At 36.5% G+C, this 22613-nt stretch overlaps 1 protein-coding gene across 10 annotated transcripts in view; it reads right to left on the bottom strand.

Moving 5' to 3' along the window:
• SCMH1 (Scm polycomb group protein homolog 1) overlaps nt 1–22613 on the bottom strand; it is a 194709-nt gene that overhangs the window by 127480 nt on the left and 44616 nt on the right. For 4 of the 10 annotated variants that reach the window (XM_082387946.1, XM_082387952.1, XM_082387957.1 and 1 more), the window contains exons 2-6: nt 21775–21852; nt 13820–13949; nt 9276–9460; nt 8806–8829; nt 228–298 (exon numbers count right to left, since the gene is read on the bottom strand). In XM_082387946.1, coding sequence (XP_082244072.1) covers nt 228–298; nt 8806–8829; nt 9276–9369 — 189 coding nt within the window. In that variant the 5' untranslated portion in view covers nt 9370–9460; nt 13820–13949; nt 21775–21852. Of the gene's footprint in view, nt 1–227; nt 299–1212; nt 1356–7705; nt 7860–8805; nt 8830–9275; nt 9461–13819; nt 13950–21774; nt 21853–22613 lie in introns of those variants that run through there. The other 6 variants (XM_082387950.1, XM_082387955.1, XM_082387951.1 and 3 more) reach the window with 6 other exon arrangements.

Here is a 22613-nt window from a genome sequence, read left to right as displayed (position 1 = left end):
GCCTCAAGGAGGTGAAGAGATGGAGAAGGTGTTACTTGGGATGAAGTTGGGGAGAATGTCTAAAACTCACAGTGAGTTTTGAGTCTTGAGTTGTATTCTTCCCATAGAAGTTTATTCTGGGGACTTCAGGTGAGAAGCCCAAGGGCTCCCACCTCATGTTTTGCTTGTCTAAGGACCAGAAAAGACTACTTGCCTCCCACCTACTAAAGATGTTGAGAATCAATTACCTGCTTGAAGCAATGGACAGGCGCTGGGACTGAACATGTTTCTTTTAGGTATTTGTCCCAGGTAAAATGACCTGTAAAGGAAATAGAAATCTCTATCACAGTCAACCTCCTAAAAAATGTTTTCAGGTTGTAACCTACACTAAACATTAGGCTATTTTCAGACTCGTCTGGAGCATAAGAAAACTTATTTTGCCCTGCTTGGGCTCAAAGGAGTATTAAGGGGAAGAATCAAGGTGACCTGAGTGGATCATTTTAGATCAATGTTTTTAAATCATGGTCTAAGATGACCTGAGGTGTTTTTCATGTCAGTCCCTAAAGTGATCCAGAATGCTAGAGCAAGTCATACCAGTGTCTCAAAGAAGTATCCAGGAAGCTCATGGAAAACAGAACAGAAGAGGCAGAAAGTGTGTGAGGAGATTCCTTCTGAACAATCCGACTCCTGTAAAGGTTCCTTATTGCCATCAAATGATTGCTTTTAACACCTAATGTGGTTGAATCCTACCGTCTCAGCTCAGAAAGAATAAAGAAGAGACTATCTTGAGACATTGGGTAAGAGGAGCTGTCGAGGGCAGGAAAAGCCAGAATGAGTGAGATTATACTTGAATCCTCACTCTAAAAACTGTTTCTCTCTCACCCACCCCTAACCCACTCCTACCCCTGCCACTGTCGCATTGCTCTGAGGTGCAAAATGACAAAGATCTGTTAATTTAGAGAAAAGTACATCCTCAGAAGCATTTCTGATGACAGTAACTAAGAATAGGTTGGGAAATTTACAGAATCTTTTAGCCTCTTGAAGTGGCCTTAGGGCCTCTCAAAGTTTGAGGAACACTGTGCTAGAGAAACAATCTTTAAGGTGACACTTATTGGGGTCAGGGAAAACATTTTAAGGGATAGGCTATTAAAGACATATCTTACTGGACCACAAAAGATTACCAAGTTCTTTATTAAAGGTTAAATCAATTACGAATCTCCCTCTAATACCCACCTAGAGGTGACCCCATGATGGAGCAGGGAAGGTCCCAGAGACTCTCACAAGCTAAAACACTGTAGCAAACCAGCATTTCTTGAAGCTTCCTTTGCAGTGGAGCAGCACAGGGCCCCTTTGGGCCATGCAAAAAGCACTAGATGCTGGGAATAAAAACGAGTCACTGAATGATGAAGTCTAAATCACTCCAAAGATGATGCCAAGACTTTATACTCTATTGACTTTATAGCTTCTGTTTTAAAACTGGTTCCTTTCCCACCATCATAACCAAGCCAAATAGATTTGGCCAGAAATCAGTCAGTTCTGAACTATCTCATGCACTGGCCAATGATTAATCATCTTGAATAGACAGTTAGCCCATAGGGTAAATGAGATGGGTATTTCCTGGAGTCAAGATTTAAAGAGCTTATCAGAATTTAATAAAGCGTTTGCTCTTAGCTGAGATGGCTCTAAAGCAAAGACCGAATACTTTCATCACTATTGGCTGTTAGAAAAAGAAAACATTAAAAATTATTTTTCCATTCTTACAAATAAATAAGTCAAATAGTAAGTCTTGGATTTGACTAGACTGCAGCTCTTGAACTCTAGCATGTATAGCAGCACTGCCCACTAAAACTTTCTGTGATAATAGAAATGTTTTGTATCTGTGCTGACCAATAAGGTAGCCACTAGACACATGTCACTACTGAACACTTGAAATGTGGCTAGTGTGAGTGAGGAATTAAATTTTAAATGTTATTTAATTTTAACTAATTTACATTTAAATACCTACATGTGGGTAACAGCTACTGTATAAGGAAAGTGCAGGAAGAGATTTGGTCAGTCCTGGGTTGCTTGTATAAGTTTGCGTTCTGACCAAAAGCATCCAAAAGACTTTGGCTTTAGGAATTATAGCAGCATTGGGATACCAAAATAATTAGGGTATGAATTATAGTTCTCTATTACACATATCAATTATGGTAACCAATCCTTATTATATAGGTAAGAAACCTCACATCTTCTACCATTTAGGGAGCACCCTATTACCAACTGAATGAAAAGGAATCTCTTTGTTAAAAGCAGTTCACCCACTGTTGAAGGTTCACTAGCTTGAACTATACCTAGATTAGTATTTTCTTAAATTTGACTGCTTAGGCTATTTATAGCTTAGTCCCTTATTATCAGGTAAATTGCCAAATAATTTTTATTGACTCAGTAAGAATATCTGAGCACCTATTACAGTGTCCCATAATGAAGCCAAACATCACGTCTACCACATCACCAAGCACTAAAATATCACAAAAGAAATAGGACAGGCAATAAAGTATAGACCAGGGGTTGGCAAACTTTCTGTAAAGGGCAGACAGAAAAAAATTTTATGCTTTTTGGGCCATTCAGTCTGTGCCACAAATACTCAACCTGTACGTTGCAGCATGAACACAGCCACAGACAATATGTAATTGAATGGGCATGGCTGTGTTCCACTAAAACTTTATTTATAAAAACTGGCAGTGGGTTGCATTTGGCCCCCAAATAGTTGTTTGCCAACCCCTAAGATATAATGTTGATTCTCAAATGCTACTTACCATCAAAATCTCCTAAATAATTTTTCTTTAAATACAGTTCTGAGACCCATCTTCAGAGGTCCTCATTCAGTAGTCTCTGAGTGTGGTCTGAGAATCTGTATTTTCAAAGGCTCCCTACATAGTACTGATTAACTTCTATGCCTAGAAACTAATAGTGTAATTGAAAGAATGATACTGAGAGTCAGAAGATGCTGGTTAAAGCCCTGTTTCTATAACTACCCATCTTGAATAAATCACTTAATCCTTCCAAGCATCAGTTTACTCATCTGAAAGACAGAGACAATATCCCACAAGATTGTACACACACTCATTCATTCAATAAATACTTATTAAACTCCTTCTAAGTGCAAAAGCACTGTGTTAAATGTTAGGGGAACAAGACAGACATGGTTCCCAAATTCATGGAGCCTGCAGTTTAGAAATAAACAGAAGTATTAAATAAATAATAACACAAATAATCTGGCATAATTATGATAAATTTAAGTTAATGAGGTAGTACAGGTTGCCCTGAGAATGCAGAACAGGGAAATCTAATCCATACTTGGGTCAAGGATTACTGTGAAGATTAACATTATTAACTAATATTTTATAATTTACAGAGTCATCAATTATTCATTCAACTGACGTTTGAGTATCCTCTATGTGCCAGACACTTTTTCTAAGTGCTAGGATAAGCAGGAGGTCCCTGCCCTCATGAAATTTACATTCTGGTGCATGATGAGGCACAATTAATCCACAAACAAATAAATAAGGTAATAAGTGATAAGTACTTGAAGGAAATAAAATAATGCGATGTGACAGATAGAGACTGGGAACCATCTTAGGTGGTGAAGTTATGGACAGATGCTCTACACAGGAAACATCTGAGCTGACACCTTACAGATGAGAGAAAGACAGTCATCTCATCTGTATTGCTGAATAATGCTTATGAAAGTGTTTTATAAACTATAACAAACATACCACATGATAGTTACATTTATTATTAGGAAATAAGATCCCTGCCCTGAAGAGACTTACAAACTGCATAGAAGTACCTTAAAAAATTAGAAGTCCCCTAAAATGTAAAGCACAAGAGATCCACTAGCTGAATGCTTTAATCCCTTTCTCTAATATTCATTCATTCAACAAATATTTATTGTGCAACTACTACTATATGCCAAGCCCAGTTCTAGGCACAGGTGATACAGAGAAGAACAAAACAGCCAAAATCTCTGCCCACATGGAGCTTACATTCTAAGGGGGAAGAGAGACAATAAATAAATAAACAAATAAATACAATTCAATTGGTCCAGAAGGTAACAGGGACACCAGATAATAACTGTACAGTTTCTGGCCCTTTTCAAATAAAGAAAAAATAAAGCAAGGTAAGAGGGAAAAAGAGTGCTGAGAGTGTGTGTGCTGTTTTAAGCAGGATGGTCAAGAAAGGCATCTTGATGAGGTGATATAAAAGCTGAGATGTGAATGGTCCCTCTAGCCTCTGCTTAAATAATTCCAATGATGAGAAACTCATTATTTGGCTATAGTTCAATAGCACAAATGGATAGATTTTAACCGTTAGAATCAGCCAAAGTCTGCCTTCTTCTAACCTTTACCCACTGGTCCTAGACATAATATATCTAATCCCCTAAATATGTCCCAAATCCCTCAACTGCTTCTAATTTAACATGGTTATGTCAGGCACCTCCATTCATGCTGGCTATTGTTCTGTCCACATTCCTCTACAAGAACTCTACTTTGTTCCACCTAAAGTGTGGAACAAATTCTTAAGAGCAGTAAAGACAATCATAGTCTTTAGACCAGAAATTGGACTCCAAGATTACTGCCTGAAAAGTGTTCCATTGTTTATGTGCACCATAATTTACATAACAGAAGTATTTGTTAAATACTATTGATGGTCATTTAAGTGTTTTCTAATTTTTGATGTGTATCTTGGTGTACATATCTTTAACACCTTTACGATTATGTCCTTAGGGCAAATTCCTAAGAGTGGGATTAATGGTCAAAGAGTATGCACATTTTATGTTTTGATACAACAGAATTCCTACCAATAGAGCATAAGAGTATGCTTCTTATATCCTTGCTAAAACTGTTTTAACAATTTCTATAATTTTGATAATCTTATCAGTGAAAAACAAAACACTGTTATACTTATATTTGCAATTCTTTGACTACTAATACAGTTGAAGATCTTTTTAGCCTTATTAGTTTATATTCTGTTTTTGCCATTTTTCACTGAGGTATTCTTTTGTTTTCTCACAGATTCTAAGAGTTCTTTGTAGAGTGAAGATATATTAGTCCTTTGTCATATATGTTGAAGACACTTGTCTCAGTCTGATAGGATTTGCCCTTAAATTGCTCAGTCTTTTATTTTATGACTTCTTGATTTCATATCATGCTTTCCTCACTTCAGTATTATAAAAATAGTAACCCATGTTTTCTTCTAGGATTTCTAAAGTTTCATGTTTTTACATTTAAATGTTTGATCTATTTGGAATTTGTTTTGTGAGACAAATGAGGCAAAGATGCAGCTTTCCTTTTCACTTTTGTTCAATAAATGTGCTTCAACTTCACTTATTGAACAAATCATCTTCTCCCCACAGATCTGAAATGTCACCTTGATTATATATTAATTTCTTATATACACTTGGATCTATTTCTAGACTCTGTACTCTGTTCCTCTCATCAGTTACTCTCTTCCAGCACCAGGAACACTTTGTTTCATGTAATTTTACAATCAATTTAAATAGAGCAAGTCCTTTTCATAACCCTTAACCCTAGGTTTTCTTGGCACTGTCAAATGATTACTAAGTTTTGGCATATCCAGCACTAATAAAACCCAGTTATTCTAAAATGTCCAAAGCTAAGTTTATAAGATACACAGTAGTTCATTCTTAAAACACGGTCCATAGGCCTTTTAGTTCAATTGCTTGACGTTTTTTTAATGGATCATCTAAACATAAAACACCAAGCCAAAAAAAGAATTTTTACTTTACCTGTCTTCCCAAGACAAATCCCACCATTCCCAATCTCCTATAACATCCTATTCACACCTTTATTTCCATACTCTCTACATCATATTATCATAATTATTTATGTAAGCTCTTTATGGATTGAGGATATCTTTTATGAACTTTTAAAAATCTTCACTGAAACTTAATAGAGGTGCCATAAAAGTTTGAAAAGTGAGTGAATGAAAAGAAGCAAACCAGTAATAGTCCTACTCTTTTCTGGACTAGTAACATCACATCACACTTGGGAAATTAAATGTTCTGGGAGCTATACTTTGAGAGGGATAGAACAAAGCAAAGCCTAAATGGTGACCTAAGTGATGAAGAGACACAAAACCATGTCACATGAGGACCAGCTGAAGGAATAATGAACATTTAGCATGAATAAGAAAGCAAAGTCTCAGAGCCATTGCTTCATCCATCCATCCAACAAATATTTATATTGTGTATCAAAGCACTGTGCTGGAGATACAACCATGATCAAAATACTGTTCTTGCCCTCATAGAGCTTCAATCTATTGAGGGATAGAGACTAAACAGCCAACTGTAATAAACTGTGATAAGTGCTACCCTTGGAGATGCAGTGTGCTACAGGAGGGTTTGTGGAAGGATTCCCACAGGAAGTAACTGCTAAGCTTCTAAGTTAAAGTATAAAAGGATAAGCAGGGAGTCAGCCAAAGAGAGAGGGAATTCTTTTGTTGTTGTTTCAGACAGAAAGAAAAGCATGTATGAAGGCCCAGAAGTGAGAAAAAGCAGTTCTAAACCTGAATCTTTTGGTATGGCTACTGGGTAGATAGATAGTTTAGAAAAGAGGTTGTCGATAAGAGCAGTGTTCAGGTTTCGGAGAGTCTCATATACCACACTACTGAGAAGAGGAAGCACAAAAGGGTTTGTGGGAGGAGTCACTCTGTCTGCAGTGTGAAGAATGGATTGGAGGAGGGTAAGGCTGCAGGCAGAAGACTAGTTAGGAAGATTTTCTAATAATCTAGGTATGAGATGATGGTTGCTTGAACTAGGAAAAGTAACAGAGTGGCAGTGAGAAAGCAGCCCTTAGAGCTGCTTTCAAATAACTAGAGGCCGGTGAGTGAAAAACCGGCTAAACCTATACCATAAGGCTCTAAAAGTTATAGGTAGGACTAATAGAATTGACAAAGAAACAGATTTTGGCCCAATAAATATTTGTCTAAATATAAAGTGAGTTGCTTGGGGAGTTTAAGACAAGACATTTTACAAGAAATACAAAATGCTGGATTTTGAAATGCTGAGTCAAGTTGGATTATTTTAAGCCCTCTTCCAAACTCTGAGATTCTAAAAATCTACTGAATTTTCTTTCAGTTTGGTATTTGGGACTACTCTCTATGCTTGATGGACAAAATGAAATATGCAAGATTAATTTATCAGAGGCTATGCCTGGCTGTACTACCTCTACTCTCACAAGGAAAAACATACTTTCAAATTTTAATATCACTTTATGTACTTCATGTTAAATTGAGTATCCACTTTTCACAATTCCCTGTCAACAGAATAGGTTGTTCACAACATACTTTAAATGTCACTGAACTAGAATTGTTATTATCATTCACATTAGCAACAAACCCCAAAACAGCAGCAGCTATCTATCACTGAGTGCCTTCTGTTTGCCTGCACCATGCCATACTATGTTCAATATTTCCCCTGTTAATTATAACCTGAAAAGTAGGTTTAAGTAAGATGGGTTTTATTTAGGCTCAGAAAGATTAAGCATTTTTCCTGAAGTCACAAAACTGGTAAGTGGGGAAAAGGAATTTGAACCAAGGCCTGTCTGATTCTTATGTCCATGCTTTTTACCACACACCAGTACCTTAGAAAGCTTGAGGAAAGTTTTAAGGAATAATAAAAAGTGACTATCATTTATTGTTTATCAAGTGTCAGGCCCTTTACCTGCATTATTTCATTTCATTCATTTCTTCAGCTCATATTCATAGAATGCTTCACTTCAAAGAATGTCACAAGATTTGACTTAAAGTCTGAGGATAGTCGCTGAACAAATGAAAATAATAATCCTCCAAAGTTGAAAAGTATTTGAGAGTTTTTAAGATGTTTTCACATCCATTAGCTCATGTAATCTTCTTAACAACCCTGTGAAGTAGGTAGAATGGGATTATTATCCCCATTTACAAATCAGAAAACCAAGGATTAGTGTCACAAAGTTACTAAGTGGCAAAGTTGGCTTTCCTAGTCTAGTGTTCTACTACTTTACGTTACCTTCTTTGTCAGTGGGCAATGAAAGTAATATGTTACTGGAAGAAAAGGAAAGAGGGAGCAAACAGAAAATGATAATAATAGGGCTGAACACAGTAAGTTGCAATAACAAAATATATAACAATACTTCAACAAAAATTAATGAAGGTATCAGGATATTAATATTTAAGGAACATGCAGAATTTTAAAGGACTCTAAGAAGTTAAGACTGACATTTATATAGGAACCCTGAAAGCTGATTGAGAAATATTAACATTAGTTTCATTTCTAAAATCCTAGTGCGGAAGTACACTATTCAGGGATGAAAACCAAATGCAGTATCAGTCTGACTCCTGTTGTTTGATATTTTAATATTTCAGTTTTTATGTAGTTAAAAAATTTAGAAAATCTTTAGGTTTAATTTCAGTTCAATATATCTCATGAATAATTTCTTTTGGGAAAATCCCAACAAATTCTGATTTATGGACAATGGAGGTTTGTTTTAGTTTTGGATTTAGTGAATTAAGAAGTAACTTCCAGTTTGGTTCAGTTCCCATTCCTTCTTGTACTCATGTAATTAACCACCTCTCTCCCTTTTTGTTAGCGTGGTCTGTGGCCTCTTGATAAGGAGAGTTCGTCATGACAGCAAAGATGAATTACGTGGGCTCATTAGGCAGACAAGAGCACAGGATTCACTAGTTCATGAGACAGAGACACATGGAATTCTTTACCTAGTTACAATCTAATCCCTGGCTTAGTAATTCCCCATATTTAACAGAAACACACAAAAAAAATCTTACCTAGCTCCAGGATGTCAGTAGCTTCTATTAAAGAAAAAAATGTTACAGCATAAGTCATCATGACAAACACACCAAAATGACAGAACAGTGAAATTCTGGGGTAAAATGAGGGCTTGAGAGCTTGTGTAGTTCAATTCTCTCATTTTAAAAGATACTCAGTTCATCACTAGTAGTTATGGAAGTACACCACCCAATTCTGCCTTACTCTTAAAAACTATGGAAATCCAGAGAGGCTAAACAACTGTTCCTAAAGCTATGAAGCTAATTTGAGATTGTCTGGACTCAGAATCTAAATTTCCTGATTTCATGCTCAAAACAAAGCATATTGCTTTTGACAGGTACCTCTACAAACTATATTTGCTTGTGCTTTAACCAGTGAGTTCTTGGTACACTCAGACCTCTAAAAACAAAGGTTTTCTGGTAAGAGATGTCAAATTAAATTTTTCCATGCTAAATAGAGTTTTTCTTACCTTGATATTGGGATGCTGACTCTGATAGGTGACCATATTTATGTTTTCTAACATCATTCCAGTCTATTACTGCAGGAAGAGAGAAAACAGTCATGTGGAAAGAAAGTACAAGATTCAGTACTTCTCCAATTCAGCAGTATGTTGCAATAGTCTTTGATAAAATAATCAACTTCTGAGATTCTAGTCTAAGGAAATATCCAAAATACAGAAAGAGGTTTTACTTAAAAAGCTTTAATATTGGTTATAATAACAAAAAAATTGGGGTGGAGGGGGCGCCTAAATGTTCAAAACAGAAGACTGATTAGGATACTGCAATACATTTGTCACTTGACAAAGTATTCTGCAGCTGTTTCATTTTTACAAAGGTTAAACAATAAAATGGGAAAATGTTTAAGTTATAACATTATCTGGTAAAATATGGGATCAAAAATTATATTCAAGGAATAATCACAATTATGTAAAAAACTGAAACCAAAGAACGCCTATGTTACGGACTGAATTGTGTCTCCCCCAAAATTCATATTGAAGTCCTCATTCCTCAGTACCTCAGAACGTGACTGTATTTGGAGGTAGGGTCTATAAAGAAGTAATTAAGTTAAAATGAGATCTAAATTTAGGGTGGGCCCTAATCCAATATGACTGGTGTCCTCATAAGAAGAGGAAATTTGGACAGAGACAATGATAGAGAAAAGACTATGTGAAGACATAGGGAGAAGACAGACATTTACAAGCGGAGGAGAAAAAACCAACCCTGCTGAACCTTGATCTTGGACTTATAGCCTCCAGAACTTTAAGAAAATAAATTTCTGTTGTTTAAATGACCCAATCTGTAGCCTTTGTTATGGAAGGCCTAGCAAACTTAACACAATCCTAAAAAGTTATCGCCAGGAAAAAAAAAACAGAAGTAAACACAGCAAATATAAACAAATGGTTATCTTTGGATGGTGGTACTGTTTTTCTCCCCTTTCTAACCTCAAATATTTTCAAATTTTCTATACAGAGTATGTATTACTTCTATAATGGAAATACCTTTTCCTTGTTTGAAAATTTAGATTCATCTACTGACCCCACCACTTTCTCACCATTATTTACCCATCATGTTTTCACTTCTCTTCTTACCCAGCTCAGATTCCATGGTTCCTCACTAAAATCACTCCATGGCAAATACTCTTAACTCCTTCCCACCTCTTTTTTTTTGTTGTTTTTTTTTTTTGTGAAACTTGCCTAGTAAAGCCTCAACCCTAACTCTGGTTAAAACCACTTCTCCACCTATATCATGCCTAGCCCAATAGCTCACGAGTGCTAAAGAAAAACAAGTGCAAGCTTACTGGTCTCACCCTAAACTCATGGCTACAATTCTCAAATGCTACTTACTTAACACTGTCCAGAAATCAAACCACATTTCCCTACTATGTCTGCTTTTCTCCTTTCCAAAAAAATAAATTCATATATTTTTCTCTCTCCTCATACTACAAATATTCCCTCCTTCACCTTCACTCTTAGGGGATGACGTTAATTCAGCGTTCATTGAGAAAACAAAAATAATAGATGAGAACCTTCTATATGCCACTCATTTCAGGAAGATTCAGCCTTGATCTTGTTTAGTGGTACATCCCCAAAGCATAGTACAGAAGCAGGTGCTCAGTTAATATCTGGTGAATGAATGAATCTACTTATTCATCATTCTTTCTGATTTTTCTTCTGCTGCTGTGGATGAAGCATCTCTGTTTTTAATCAACAATCCACCCTACAATTTTTCTCCAGATCCCATTTCCTATCATCCTCTTAACGACTTTGCAAGTATTTCATTTCTAACAGATCGTTTGCATCAGTATTCTTACTGCTCCATCATCTCCTATCAAAACAAATACACAAAAATCCCAAACAAACATGCTCTCCCCCAACCTTCTCTTAATTCCACATATATGCTTCCTGCTATATCTTTCAATTTCTCTGCTCTCCTTCATGGGAAAACTTATTTTAAGAGTCGTCTTAAAGGCAATAAATTATTGCCTCCTCACTTCCTCACATTATGTCCTCATTCAAATAGGGTTTTACTGCTCACCATTCCACTGTGATTTCTTCCAAATTCATATTTCCAGCACTGGCCTCTTCTTGGAATTCTACGCTTACATATACGTACAACTACCTTTAGGCCACCTCTACATGGTTATCAATCAGATATTTCAAATTTAACATGGCTGAAACAGAACCCTATCTCTTGCCAAGCTGTTCTCCTTTTTGTCTTCCCCAAACTAGTAGATGGCATCTCCACCACCTAGCTCCTCAAGCTAAAAATCCTTGAAATTATCCTTGATGTCTCTATTTCCTCTACACTCAAATTCAATCCATCAGTAGTTTCTGTCGGGCCATATCCCAAATCCATCCACTGCTCTTAATTTCACCACTCACACTCTAGTTTAAGTCACTATTATCTCTTATCTGGACCGTTACAACAGCCTGCTAACTTGTATTCCTGCTTCTACTCTTGCCCTATTCCAACCTATTCTCCACAGAAAAGTCAGAGTGAGCATTTTAAAACACAAGACAGATAATGTCATTTATCTGCTTAAGGACCTCAAATAACTTCCCACTGAGTGAAGGGTGCCTTACAAAGCTAGGCAGGATCTGGCTACTGCCACTTCTGTGATCTTGTCTGTTATGACTTTTCCCTTTTCCACTACACTCTAGTCACATTGGCCAGTGTCCCACTCCAAGTGTTTGCATTTTCTCCTGGTTTGATGTCGCCAGTCTTTCTAGTAACCTGCTATGTTTGTTCTTCTCTAAATCATGAATAAAGATTACAAACTTGATCAGGCTTCAAAATTGCTGACAGAGACAAAAGATATTAGGGTATCATAACTGAATTTGTGTTTAAAATTTTTCATAATTATTTTAGGTAAGGAAAGAAATGATGCCATGAAACACTATGTCAGACCTGCTCTGTCCAACATGGTAGCCACTTGCCATATGCAGCTGCTGAGCACTTGAAATGTGGCTAGTGTCACTAAGGAAGTAAATTTAATTTTGCTTTAATTTTTATTAACTTAAATTCAAAAATTGACATTTGGTGCAGTTATTGGGAAAATTTTTTAAGTGTGTTTGGAAGAAAACTGGGTATGAGAATCTATTTTTTCAATGATAGATTTTTTTGAAATCTAAATACAGATCAAGTATTTCTGATAAAACTTTAGTGTCTGAATTGAGATTTACTGTAACTGTAAAACATATACCCGATTCTGAAGACTGAGTATTAAAAAGGGAATATAAAATAGCTCATTATGTATTTTTATATTGGTTACATGTCAAAATAGTATTTTAGATATAGTAGATTAAATAAAATATATTACTAAAATTAAATCCCCCCTTATTTTTTCACCTTTTTCCATGTGGCTATTAGAAAAATCTAAATTACATATGTGACTTACATTGTATTACTATTGGACAGTGCCATGTTGTCCAACTGTAGTTCAATGTGGCTGCAGCAGAAGGCATGCAAAGGGTATGATAAGAAAAGTGAAATGTGGTCATTGTCAGTGGCTATAATTTTTACTATATCTGAGAAAGCAGATCTACAAGCAAGAAGCCAATGGACAAGAAGCAGAGGTGAGGGATGGAGGAGAGAATATAGTACTGGCCCATGGGATCTTGGTTCTGGAGGCTCATTAAACCCTTGTTTTCCACATGGCTTGGTTGTTCAGCCTGCTTAGTAATTAAAAAAATTCTAACTATTTCAGATGTAGAGGTAGAAGAAAAGGCTTTACAGAAAATATGATTTTAGTGTCAAGTGGAAGAGCAAGCTTGACTTAATCTCAGACAAAACAAGTCATCCCACCTAAGTAAAAACCAAGTAAGGGTTAAGACACAATAAACTAGAAAACTGTGCTTAAACATAAAGAGATCTTATCTTTAAAGATTTCTGATAAGGTTCTTAGTTTCTACAATACTAAAATTTTATTTAGAATCTAAACTCTGAAGTTTGTAAGGTAGTTTTCTACTAAATTCAACTAATACTATTAAAAATATGACTATAAAAAAAGGCAAGAATGCATACCTTCCAGAAATGACAAGTTTTAATGACATTTAAGAAATATAATACAAAGTGTCTAGCACAGTGCCTAACACAGAGAACAAATTCATTAAATAATAAGTTTTCCTTTCTTTCCTTTCTTAATAATAATCTCTTATAGAAATATTATAATATTATAGAAATTATAGAAATAATAGAAATTATTATAGAAATATTGTTATAGAAATATTATATGTTATTATATGTTATAATATAATACATTAAATATTATAATTATTATAATATTATAATATGTTATAGAAATTGTTATAGAAATATTTTTAGGTATTTAAAAAGCAAAACTTCCAACCTCCTCTTGTAACCTTGAAAATTGATGCTAATGACAAAAAAGACATCATGGTTAAAAGAAAAAGATAACGAGTGACATAATTAGTAGTGAGGAATTCCTTAAATTCACTCCTTGCCAAGTCTCTTAACCCCTCTTACCTCCAGGATGGGGTAAAAATATACTTACCGCTAGGTTGCATAGTCAATGGACTAAAAACTGGTCAGGGAGTTAAGAGGTTTGGGATTTACCCCTGGATCCACCAATACCTTGCTCTGACCTCTGACAAGTCAGTTTCTCTGTATGTTAATTTCTCCATCTGTAAAATGGGGGTGGGAGGAAGGGGGACACTTATTACCCTGTAAAGGACTGAGACTTTACTGGTACTAACAAATTGGACTACATTATAAGAAAAGTAGGACATTTAGATATAATGTTTTTGCTTATTAGAATATCTCAGGGTTGGATAGTACTTTATGGTAAGTACCACAGGTTAAATTGAACTAAGCCTCAATATTCACAGAAATAAAAAATATAGATATTTGCCACATTTGTTCCCATGCAAATACCAAATTTCCAACTAACCAGGTTAGGCCAAAAAATCAAAAGATACTAAAAATACATTAACATGGGGTTATAAACTGAATTACGTACCACCCCCGCAAATTCGTATATTGAAGTCCTAATCCCCCAGTGTGACTGTATTTGGAGACAGGACTTTTAAGGAGGTAACTAAGGTAAAATGAGGTCATAAGGGTGGGGCCCTAATCTGATAGGACTGGTGTGCTAATGAAAAGGAAGCAGTACCAGAGATTGACTGGTCTCTGTCTCTGTCTCTCAACACCCTCCCCACGAACACATACAGAGAAAATGGTCAGGTGAGGACATAGCCAGAAAGCCAGAAGGTGCTCTGTCTATAAGCCAAGGAGGGAAGTCTCACCAGAAACCAACCCCACTAGCATATTGATCTTGGACTTCTAGCCTCAGGAACTGTGAGAAAATAAGTTTCTGTTGTTTAAACCACCCCACTTGTGGTATTTTGTTATGGCAGTCCAAACACACTAATACACATGGTCATAGGACAAATGAAGCTATAGCAGTTCTTTGAGAGTACCTCATATAACACTATTCAGTTTTCAAGTTGTCCTAAAGAATCCTCACTCTTCCTTTTACTACAGTCTGATTGGTGGTAAAATAGAGCATAACAAAATAAAAACAACAAAAGAAAACCAAGCTGGAAGTTAAAATTTTATCCTGTTTTGAATCACAAGACTATTTTCCCTTGATGATTTTAGGCAAGTTGTTAATTGCACTGAACCTGTTTTTTCTAAATCAGTAAAATAGGGATGCTCATCCCAATGCTACTTGCTTCACTAGGTCGCTGTGAAGAGCAAATGAAAAAATGGCTTGAAAAGTGCATAATAAAGATAACAGGGATCATTAAAGGAAAACTTGCTGTTTACTACCTTTCTCAGAGGGAAAGCTCAGATCCTGACTAATACAATGTATGTACTTACAAAAAGGACATAGGACATTAGAACCTCCTGTTACTAGTTAGCCCCTATGGATTCTCATATTCACGTATGGATTCTCTAGTAATTTGCTAGAATTACTTCTGCTCTGTCCTTTCTTCCTTTGGCCTCCTCTTACTGCAGACTGGGACCTTTAAAAATTTTGGTAATGCATTCTTCTCAGGAGAAGTAAAAGTGCCTGTATTAATTCCAAAAGACAGTTAATGACACTAAGGGGCTGGAGTAAGAAGAGTAACCTGAATCCTTAAAATGGATGTCTGGAGCACTGAAACATTTAAGAGAGTAATCTCTGGAATTCTAGAAAATATACCCTCTTTGATTTCTAAGAAAAGAGCACAAGAGCATATTCTAGTAATATCTAAAGTAATGCTGTCCAATAGAACTTTCTGTGATGATGGAAATGTTCTATATCTGTGTCATCCAATGGGTAGCCACTAGCCACATGGGGCTATTCAGCACTTGAAATGTGGCTAGTGTGACTGAAGAGTTGCATTTTTAATTGTACTTAGTGCTCCTTAAATTTAAATAGACACATGTGGCCAGTGGCTACTGTATTGGGTAGTGCAAATCTAGAGAACATAAAGACTCTGGTATTTCTGGAAACACTTGAGGGAAAGATAGTATGTAGCAGAAAAATCTACAAGGCCATGGAAGCATCCTTTCAAAATGTGATAAAACAATCACAATAGAGCATCCCCCGAAGCAAGGAAAAGTCAAAAAAATTCTTCATGTATTATATTAAGAAAAAACTTAGTTGTAAATTATCATTGTATATTAACAACAGTAATAATATTAATTATTAACATTATATAGCTATTATTTTTAAGTGTTTACTATGTACCAGATATTGTGCTAAGTATTTCAATAACACCATCTTGTTGAATCCTCACTAGTATGATACCACTTAGTATGGTATCATTACCCCTTTTTACTAATGAGGAAATAATATTCAGAGAGGTTGAATAACTTTCTGAAAGGTTACAGTCAGTAGAAAGGCCAGGATTTGAACCTGAACTATGTTCTTAACTACACTGCCTTCTCCTCAAAAACAAAACAAAACAAAAGCAAAAAAACTAACAAAAAATAAATCTTAACAAATGCTTCTAACATAAAATAGCCCAGCTTGGACAGTCTACCCATTTTACTACAGTAAAACTGAAGCACTGATGCTTATGAGCTTGATCTGTACGCTGAAAAATATGAGGCATATCTGGGATTTAATGAGGTAAAACTAGATTAAGTGGAGGATGTCCATAGGTACCATGTTTCAAATATTCATAGAGCTTGGAAAATATAAAAGAAGTAATGCAGGCTTACATGCACATACTAATGAGACAGTGGGGATAGGCAGGAAGGGAAGAAGGGAACAGGGAAGGAGGAATGTTTCCCTCAGAAATGAAAACTGGAGAATAGAAAAATCAAAGGTACTTCTGAAAATCCACTAAGACAAGACAGAACTACATCAGTGGTAGAGAGCAACTGTGGTTTTAATAAACCATAATCCTATGCTGATAAGCAGAGATCAAAACAGAAAAGCTGGAAGCAGAACACCTGTCCCACTGTGGTCACGGAGGACAAGCTACAGGGGAGGCAGGAGACAGAAAAGGGACTGGTCTGGGTTGTGCCACTGATTAGCCATGCCCTCTTGTTAGAAAGTATTCCTAGTGCCTCTCAGCTGATTCTCTGCCTCCAGCTCTTCTTCATTTATTTTTACTCCATTCGGAGATAAGGGTGATGAGATGGTGATATTCCTCTGGGATGATCTGCCAGAAGAAGGGGGAGAGGAAGCAAGCTAGGCAATCCCTTTCTCAAAGAGAGCAATAAATCCTGTCTTGTGCATGTAGCAGATGTGAACAAAGAAGATGGAACAGATTTCGTCTTAGCGATCATCCCTACCCCCACTCCCTCTATAGCAATTATATATCTCTGCACTTGCACACAGAGAGAAGAACCCCAGAGAACATCAATATTTCCTTTAACGAGCAAAACTGCTAGCAATGAATGGCTAATGAAAATGCAGAAAAGCCATAACTCCCTTTGTCTTACAGGCAATCCTACTAGACTTCAACTATGTATAATGTTAACCTTTCCAGGAGGTGTGATCCAGGACACAGAAGAAGCTAACGTTTTTTAGAATGCTTCTGCCTCATGTTTCTTGAACAGGGAAGAAGTTTAGTGGTACCAATGGTGTCACATCATACCTCCTGGAAGACATATATGGATCTGTTATCATGAAATAAAGAATGCGCCACCATCATCACCACCATCGTCATTCCAGTCAATATTGGGAATGAAGCAGATGACACTACGAGATCACCTACTCCCAGTTAGAACACTTTGAAGGTAGAGCTTCATGTTCCAATTGAGGTCCTAGACTCTGAATAAGATACAGGCATACAATCTCATTTAAAGGAAAGCAACAAGGATACTGAGGGTTTAAGGAACTGAGGAGGTTTAACTAGGAGAAGAAAAGACTCAGGAGAAACAGGAAAGTTGTTTGCAAATATCTGGAGCGTTCTCATGTAGAGAAGAGATTTGCTTTGCTTGTTCAATATTACCCCAAGGGAGAGAACTAGGATCAGTGGGTGGAAGCTATAGGTAGACAGGCTTCAGCTCATTACTAGGAGGAACTTGCTGGCAGTCGGAGGTATCCAACAGTGGGATGAACTCTCTGGGAAGGGAAGGTATGAATCTGCCATCACTGAGGGCGTAGAAGTAGAGGTAAGATAACCTCTTGGTGGAAATACTAAATCATGAGAAGGAGGAGGGAGGCTGGACTAGGTAACCTTTAAAGGTCCTGCCCAAATCTGAGAGCCTATAATTTTATGGGGGTATGGAGCTCCTGCTTTCATCATTACAACACTGTGCAACTTGAGGTTTGCAGCATGGACAGTGTACATATCTACATTACCAACTTTCTCTCTGAAGGCTTACAGAAGAGTGATGGGGGGGCAGAAGAAATAACAACAATATCAGTACCATCACCATGATCTTATTTCCCTTCTGCATCTTCATCTACCACATACTTGGCACTGTCGCAGGTACTTTATATACTTTATCGCTAATCTTTGAGAGTCCAGCTAGGCTACTGTGAGACTCTGAGCTGGTAAGATATCGTCTTTGGTTTTTATTTTCCTCATTTGGAAAAGGAAGGGGTTGAACTTCACTATTCATTAAAGGGGACATTAAGGTCCCCTTTAATTTCCTTTATACTGTGAGTCCAAAGGGGGAGTAGCACTAGGGACCCAGCTCAATTATTTCCTCCCTATGCACCACAGCTTAACCTGGCAGATACTTTGAAATATCTTCCTTCTCTGGAATAATGAACAATGTGTGCCACCTTCATTTTACACAGTAAATACAGTAGTGAAAGGTTAAGTGTAAACAGAATTTTTAATAAAAAATGAAGTACATTTTGAACACACCAAAATGGTTAGTTAAAAGAAATCTTTATAAAAATAAGTTCAATGTTTGCTGCAAAGTAACTTGTTCTATAAATTTGGATTTTATATTTTGGATTTTCTCTTATCACTTTGTCCTCCACTCAGTCTGTTGGGGTAATCAGTCTGTTGGTATGAACACAGAACTATAGGTTTGAAAGGAATATTAAAAGTCATTTAGCTCAATGCCTCCTCCTCTCCCTGCCTCTAACTCCACTAACCCTAGCCAATGCTTGAATCTTCTTTCTAACATCCCTACCAAGTCTTTGCTTACTCTTCTAGTGATGAAGATCCCACATCTCCCCCGGAAGTTCCTTCCATTCTTGGCAGTGGACCTTGGCTTTAGGGAAGTGATTCTCAATAGTTTTTCTATCTCAGCAAACATGAGGGAATCCCAGAACACTTCCATCCATAACAGTAGTTTCACATACATCCAAATTTTAATAGAGGTTCTCTCTAGAGAGCAAGATGGTGATGGGAGGGAAACTTTCTCTTTTCATTTGGTATACTTCTGTTGGTAATTTTTTTACACTGCATATATATTACTTTAATACGTACATGCATACATTTTTGAAAAGTGGTCCAAGCGGGTAAATCTTTATCACAGTAGTGATGGGGGTTGGACAGGAACAAGTTCCGCTACAGGAACGACACAGAACAAAATGCAATGCTGTGTTATGATTTGACACCTCCATCGGCTGTTAATATACTCAGGTGTAGAGTGGGCACTGAATTGACTGTAATATACTTGTTGTGGGGAGGTTGAATGCCTTCTAGCTCCTTGAAAACCATTGCTAAGCTCTATCTCAACAGAGTAAGCCAGCTCTTCAGGCATTTTAAGACAGCTTTCATGTGTGCAAGGAAAGTTAACTGCCTTCTGGCCTCACCAAGGTTAAACTCAATGACTAATGGTATAACGTGTCTCACTATGTAATGAATCTGCCTCTTTTTCCCTGCCATTCTGATGAATCCATAGTACACTCTTCTAATTGGACCCTCTGCCTTCCAGTACTATTCTTCTATAGTCTGTTCATTTTCTCTTTTTCATGATGGGAGAGCACACTTCCTAATTACTAAGACTAGTTACCTTACTCCAAGCTTATGGTTGTTTTTTTATCAAATATCCCCAGATTTCCCTCCTCTACTATGAAGACTCTGCAGACAGACTGCCTGGGTTCAGATTTGGTTCTCTCATTTACTAGTTATATAACCTTGGCTAAGTAACTTTAACCCCCTGTGCCTCAGTTTCCTCATCTGCAAAATAAAGACAACAGCAGCAATTAGCTTATACAGTTGCAGAAGTTTAACTAGGATACATATAAAGCACATAGAACAGTACCTGGCATACAGTGGATGCTCAATCAACATTAATTTGTACTGCTGCTTCCTTCTCCTTCATCATCATCATCATCATGCCCTACTACTACTTAGGAAACTTTCTTACTATAGGCCCAGAGTGTTTACTTGACAACTTCTTTTCATTAGATTTCTATGTTTCCTCTTTCTCAATCCAAAGCATTCTTGACATTTCATCTCTTCAACACAGTTCTCTCTGACAAACTGGATTACAGTCAAACTTTCCCACTTGGCATTCCTACTACTATGGCTGTTTTTGTTGCATTATGATGCACACTCATGCTTCATCAATTCACATTCCTCTTCTTTTCATACCTCTGTTCAAAACCTATCTTTTAGAGCAGGGAGTAGAAAACTTTCTGTAAAGAGCCAGATAGTAAATATTTTCAGTTTTATGGGACATATGGTTTCTGCTACAACTACTCATCTCTGCCATTGTAGCATGAAAGTAGCCATACACATTAACAAATGAACATGGCTATATTCCAGTAAACCTTTATTTACAAAAACAGGCAGCCAGCAGGATCTGGCCTATGGGCCATAGTTTACTGATCCCTGATCTAGAGGAATCCTTCCCTAAATAACTCCGCCTGGCTGTGATCATTCCACTATTCTACTTCAAGTATGTACTATATTTATTTACAAATAGTTATAAACTTCTGAGTATGTTTTACGTGGTCAGTCTTCCACTTAGACTAGTGTACAGATCCTTCAAGGAAAGCTGTTATTTCATTCATTAAACAAAACGTAGCTAAGTCTAGGAGTAACACTGAGTGTTAAGAACATGAAGACAAATAAGTCCCAGTCTATGCTCACAAAGAACTCACAGATTAGTAGGATAGACAGCAACTCAAATACACTATCATAATACAATGTGATTTTTGCTATAAGAGAGATTTGCTATACAAAGTGCTCTGAGAAAAGAGAAAGGAATGATTGACTTTGCTTGGGGAGAGGAGAAAAGCTTCACAGAGGACATGAAGTTGAGCTAGGATTGTCAGAAGAAAGATGAATAGGCATTTGAGGCAAAGGGAATATAGTATAAAGGTACTAAGACATGGAAATGGACCATGTGTTTGGACAACAGCCAGCAGCTGCTGTAAAAGGAAAGTGGTAGGGTAAGCTACAGAGACAAATGACAGGAACTGAGGAAGATGAGAATACAAAGGTAAGTACCAGCAAACGAAGAGCCTCATTTGCCATAATAAGACAATGGTATGTACACAATAAGGAGTCTGGTATCATCCCAAAGATTATATTTAAACATTCAATATCAAGATCTGATTTATTAATTATATTTTACACCCATAAAGGGGTTTTAACTTTTTCATATATTATTTTAACTTTTATGTATATTATTTCCAATGTTCATAGAGCATCCATACTTACATATCTATTAAATTCTGACTAATGATATGAACTAAATAATCTAAATAATGATTATGAACTTGTGATGTAGTGAGAAGGGTACGATTTAGAAGCAAAAAATTCAGGACTAAATCTTGCAGTTTATAGTAACAACATTTGGAATAAGTCTCTTAACCCTTCATTGTTTCCATAAAAGAGGAATAGCAACAGTCCCTATTTCAAAAGCTTACAGTAAAGACTATTTGAGATAATTACATGAAGAGTACTTTGCAAACTATAAAAGAGTTGTATAAATGACGTGCAGGATATGTGAAAATTGCAGGGTAAGTTGGCAAGAAAGGGTGAGATTTTTTATTTACTCAAACAGCTTTTTGTGACACATACACTCATACACAGCCTGACAGAAGGTAACTCTTCATTTCTATTACATATAAGAACAGGTTCAGACCTTTTCGAGGATCTGATTTTTGCATGGTATCATCAGCTATACCCAATAGGAATTTCCTCCTTAGCGAGATGGAGAAATCTAGAAGCAAAAGATAAAAAAAAAAAAAAAATTAGAAATGTGAACTACTGTAGATCGAAGGAGACCTGCAGTGAAATTAGGTTTTAATCAGAAGAAACCAGCAGGTTGAACACCTAGAAGGGCTTCCCAAGGGCAGTAATTTAGTTAGGTTTCCAGTTTCCAAGATCCTTCCCTCAGCTTTTCGAGTTCAGAACCCCGATTCTGTTAAAAATAGAACATATTCTTCAGGGCATTAACAGGTCATGAAATAATAATGGATAAACCAGAACGTTACTCTATTAACTCACTGTGAGAAAGATAACAGCCACAAAACTAAAGTATTGCACACTGAAAACTACAAACAGCACTGAAAGAATTAAAGAAAGAAGTAGAAAGACATTTACGTTCATGAATTAGAAGACTAATGTTAAGATGACAATACTACCCAAGGTGATCTACAGACTCAAGACAATCCCTATCAAAATCTCAATGATGCTTTTCTGTAGAAATAGAAAAAGCCACCCTAAAATTCACATGCTATCTCAAACAGCTTAAACAATCTTGACAATGAAGAACAATGTTGGAAGACTCACACTTCCTGATTTCAAAACCTCCTACAAAGCTACAGTAATTGAGACAGTGTGGTACTGGCATAAGGACAGGCATACAGACCAATGGAATAGAGAGCTCTGAAATAAACCCTAATATATACGGTCAAATGATTTTTGACAAAGGTGCCAACACCATTCAATGGGAAAAGGATACTCTTTTCAACAAATGAT

This window comes from Balaenoptera borealis, assembly GCF_965194805.1.
Source record: "Balaenoptera borealis genome assembly, chromosome: 1".
NCBI classification, from domain to species: Eukaryota; Metazoa; Chordata; class Mammalia; order Artiodactyla; family Balaenopteridae; genus Balaenoptera; species Balaenoptera borealis.
Note: the sequence above shows the minus strand (reverse complement) of the source record. Positions and strands in the feature narration are given on the sequence as shown.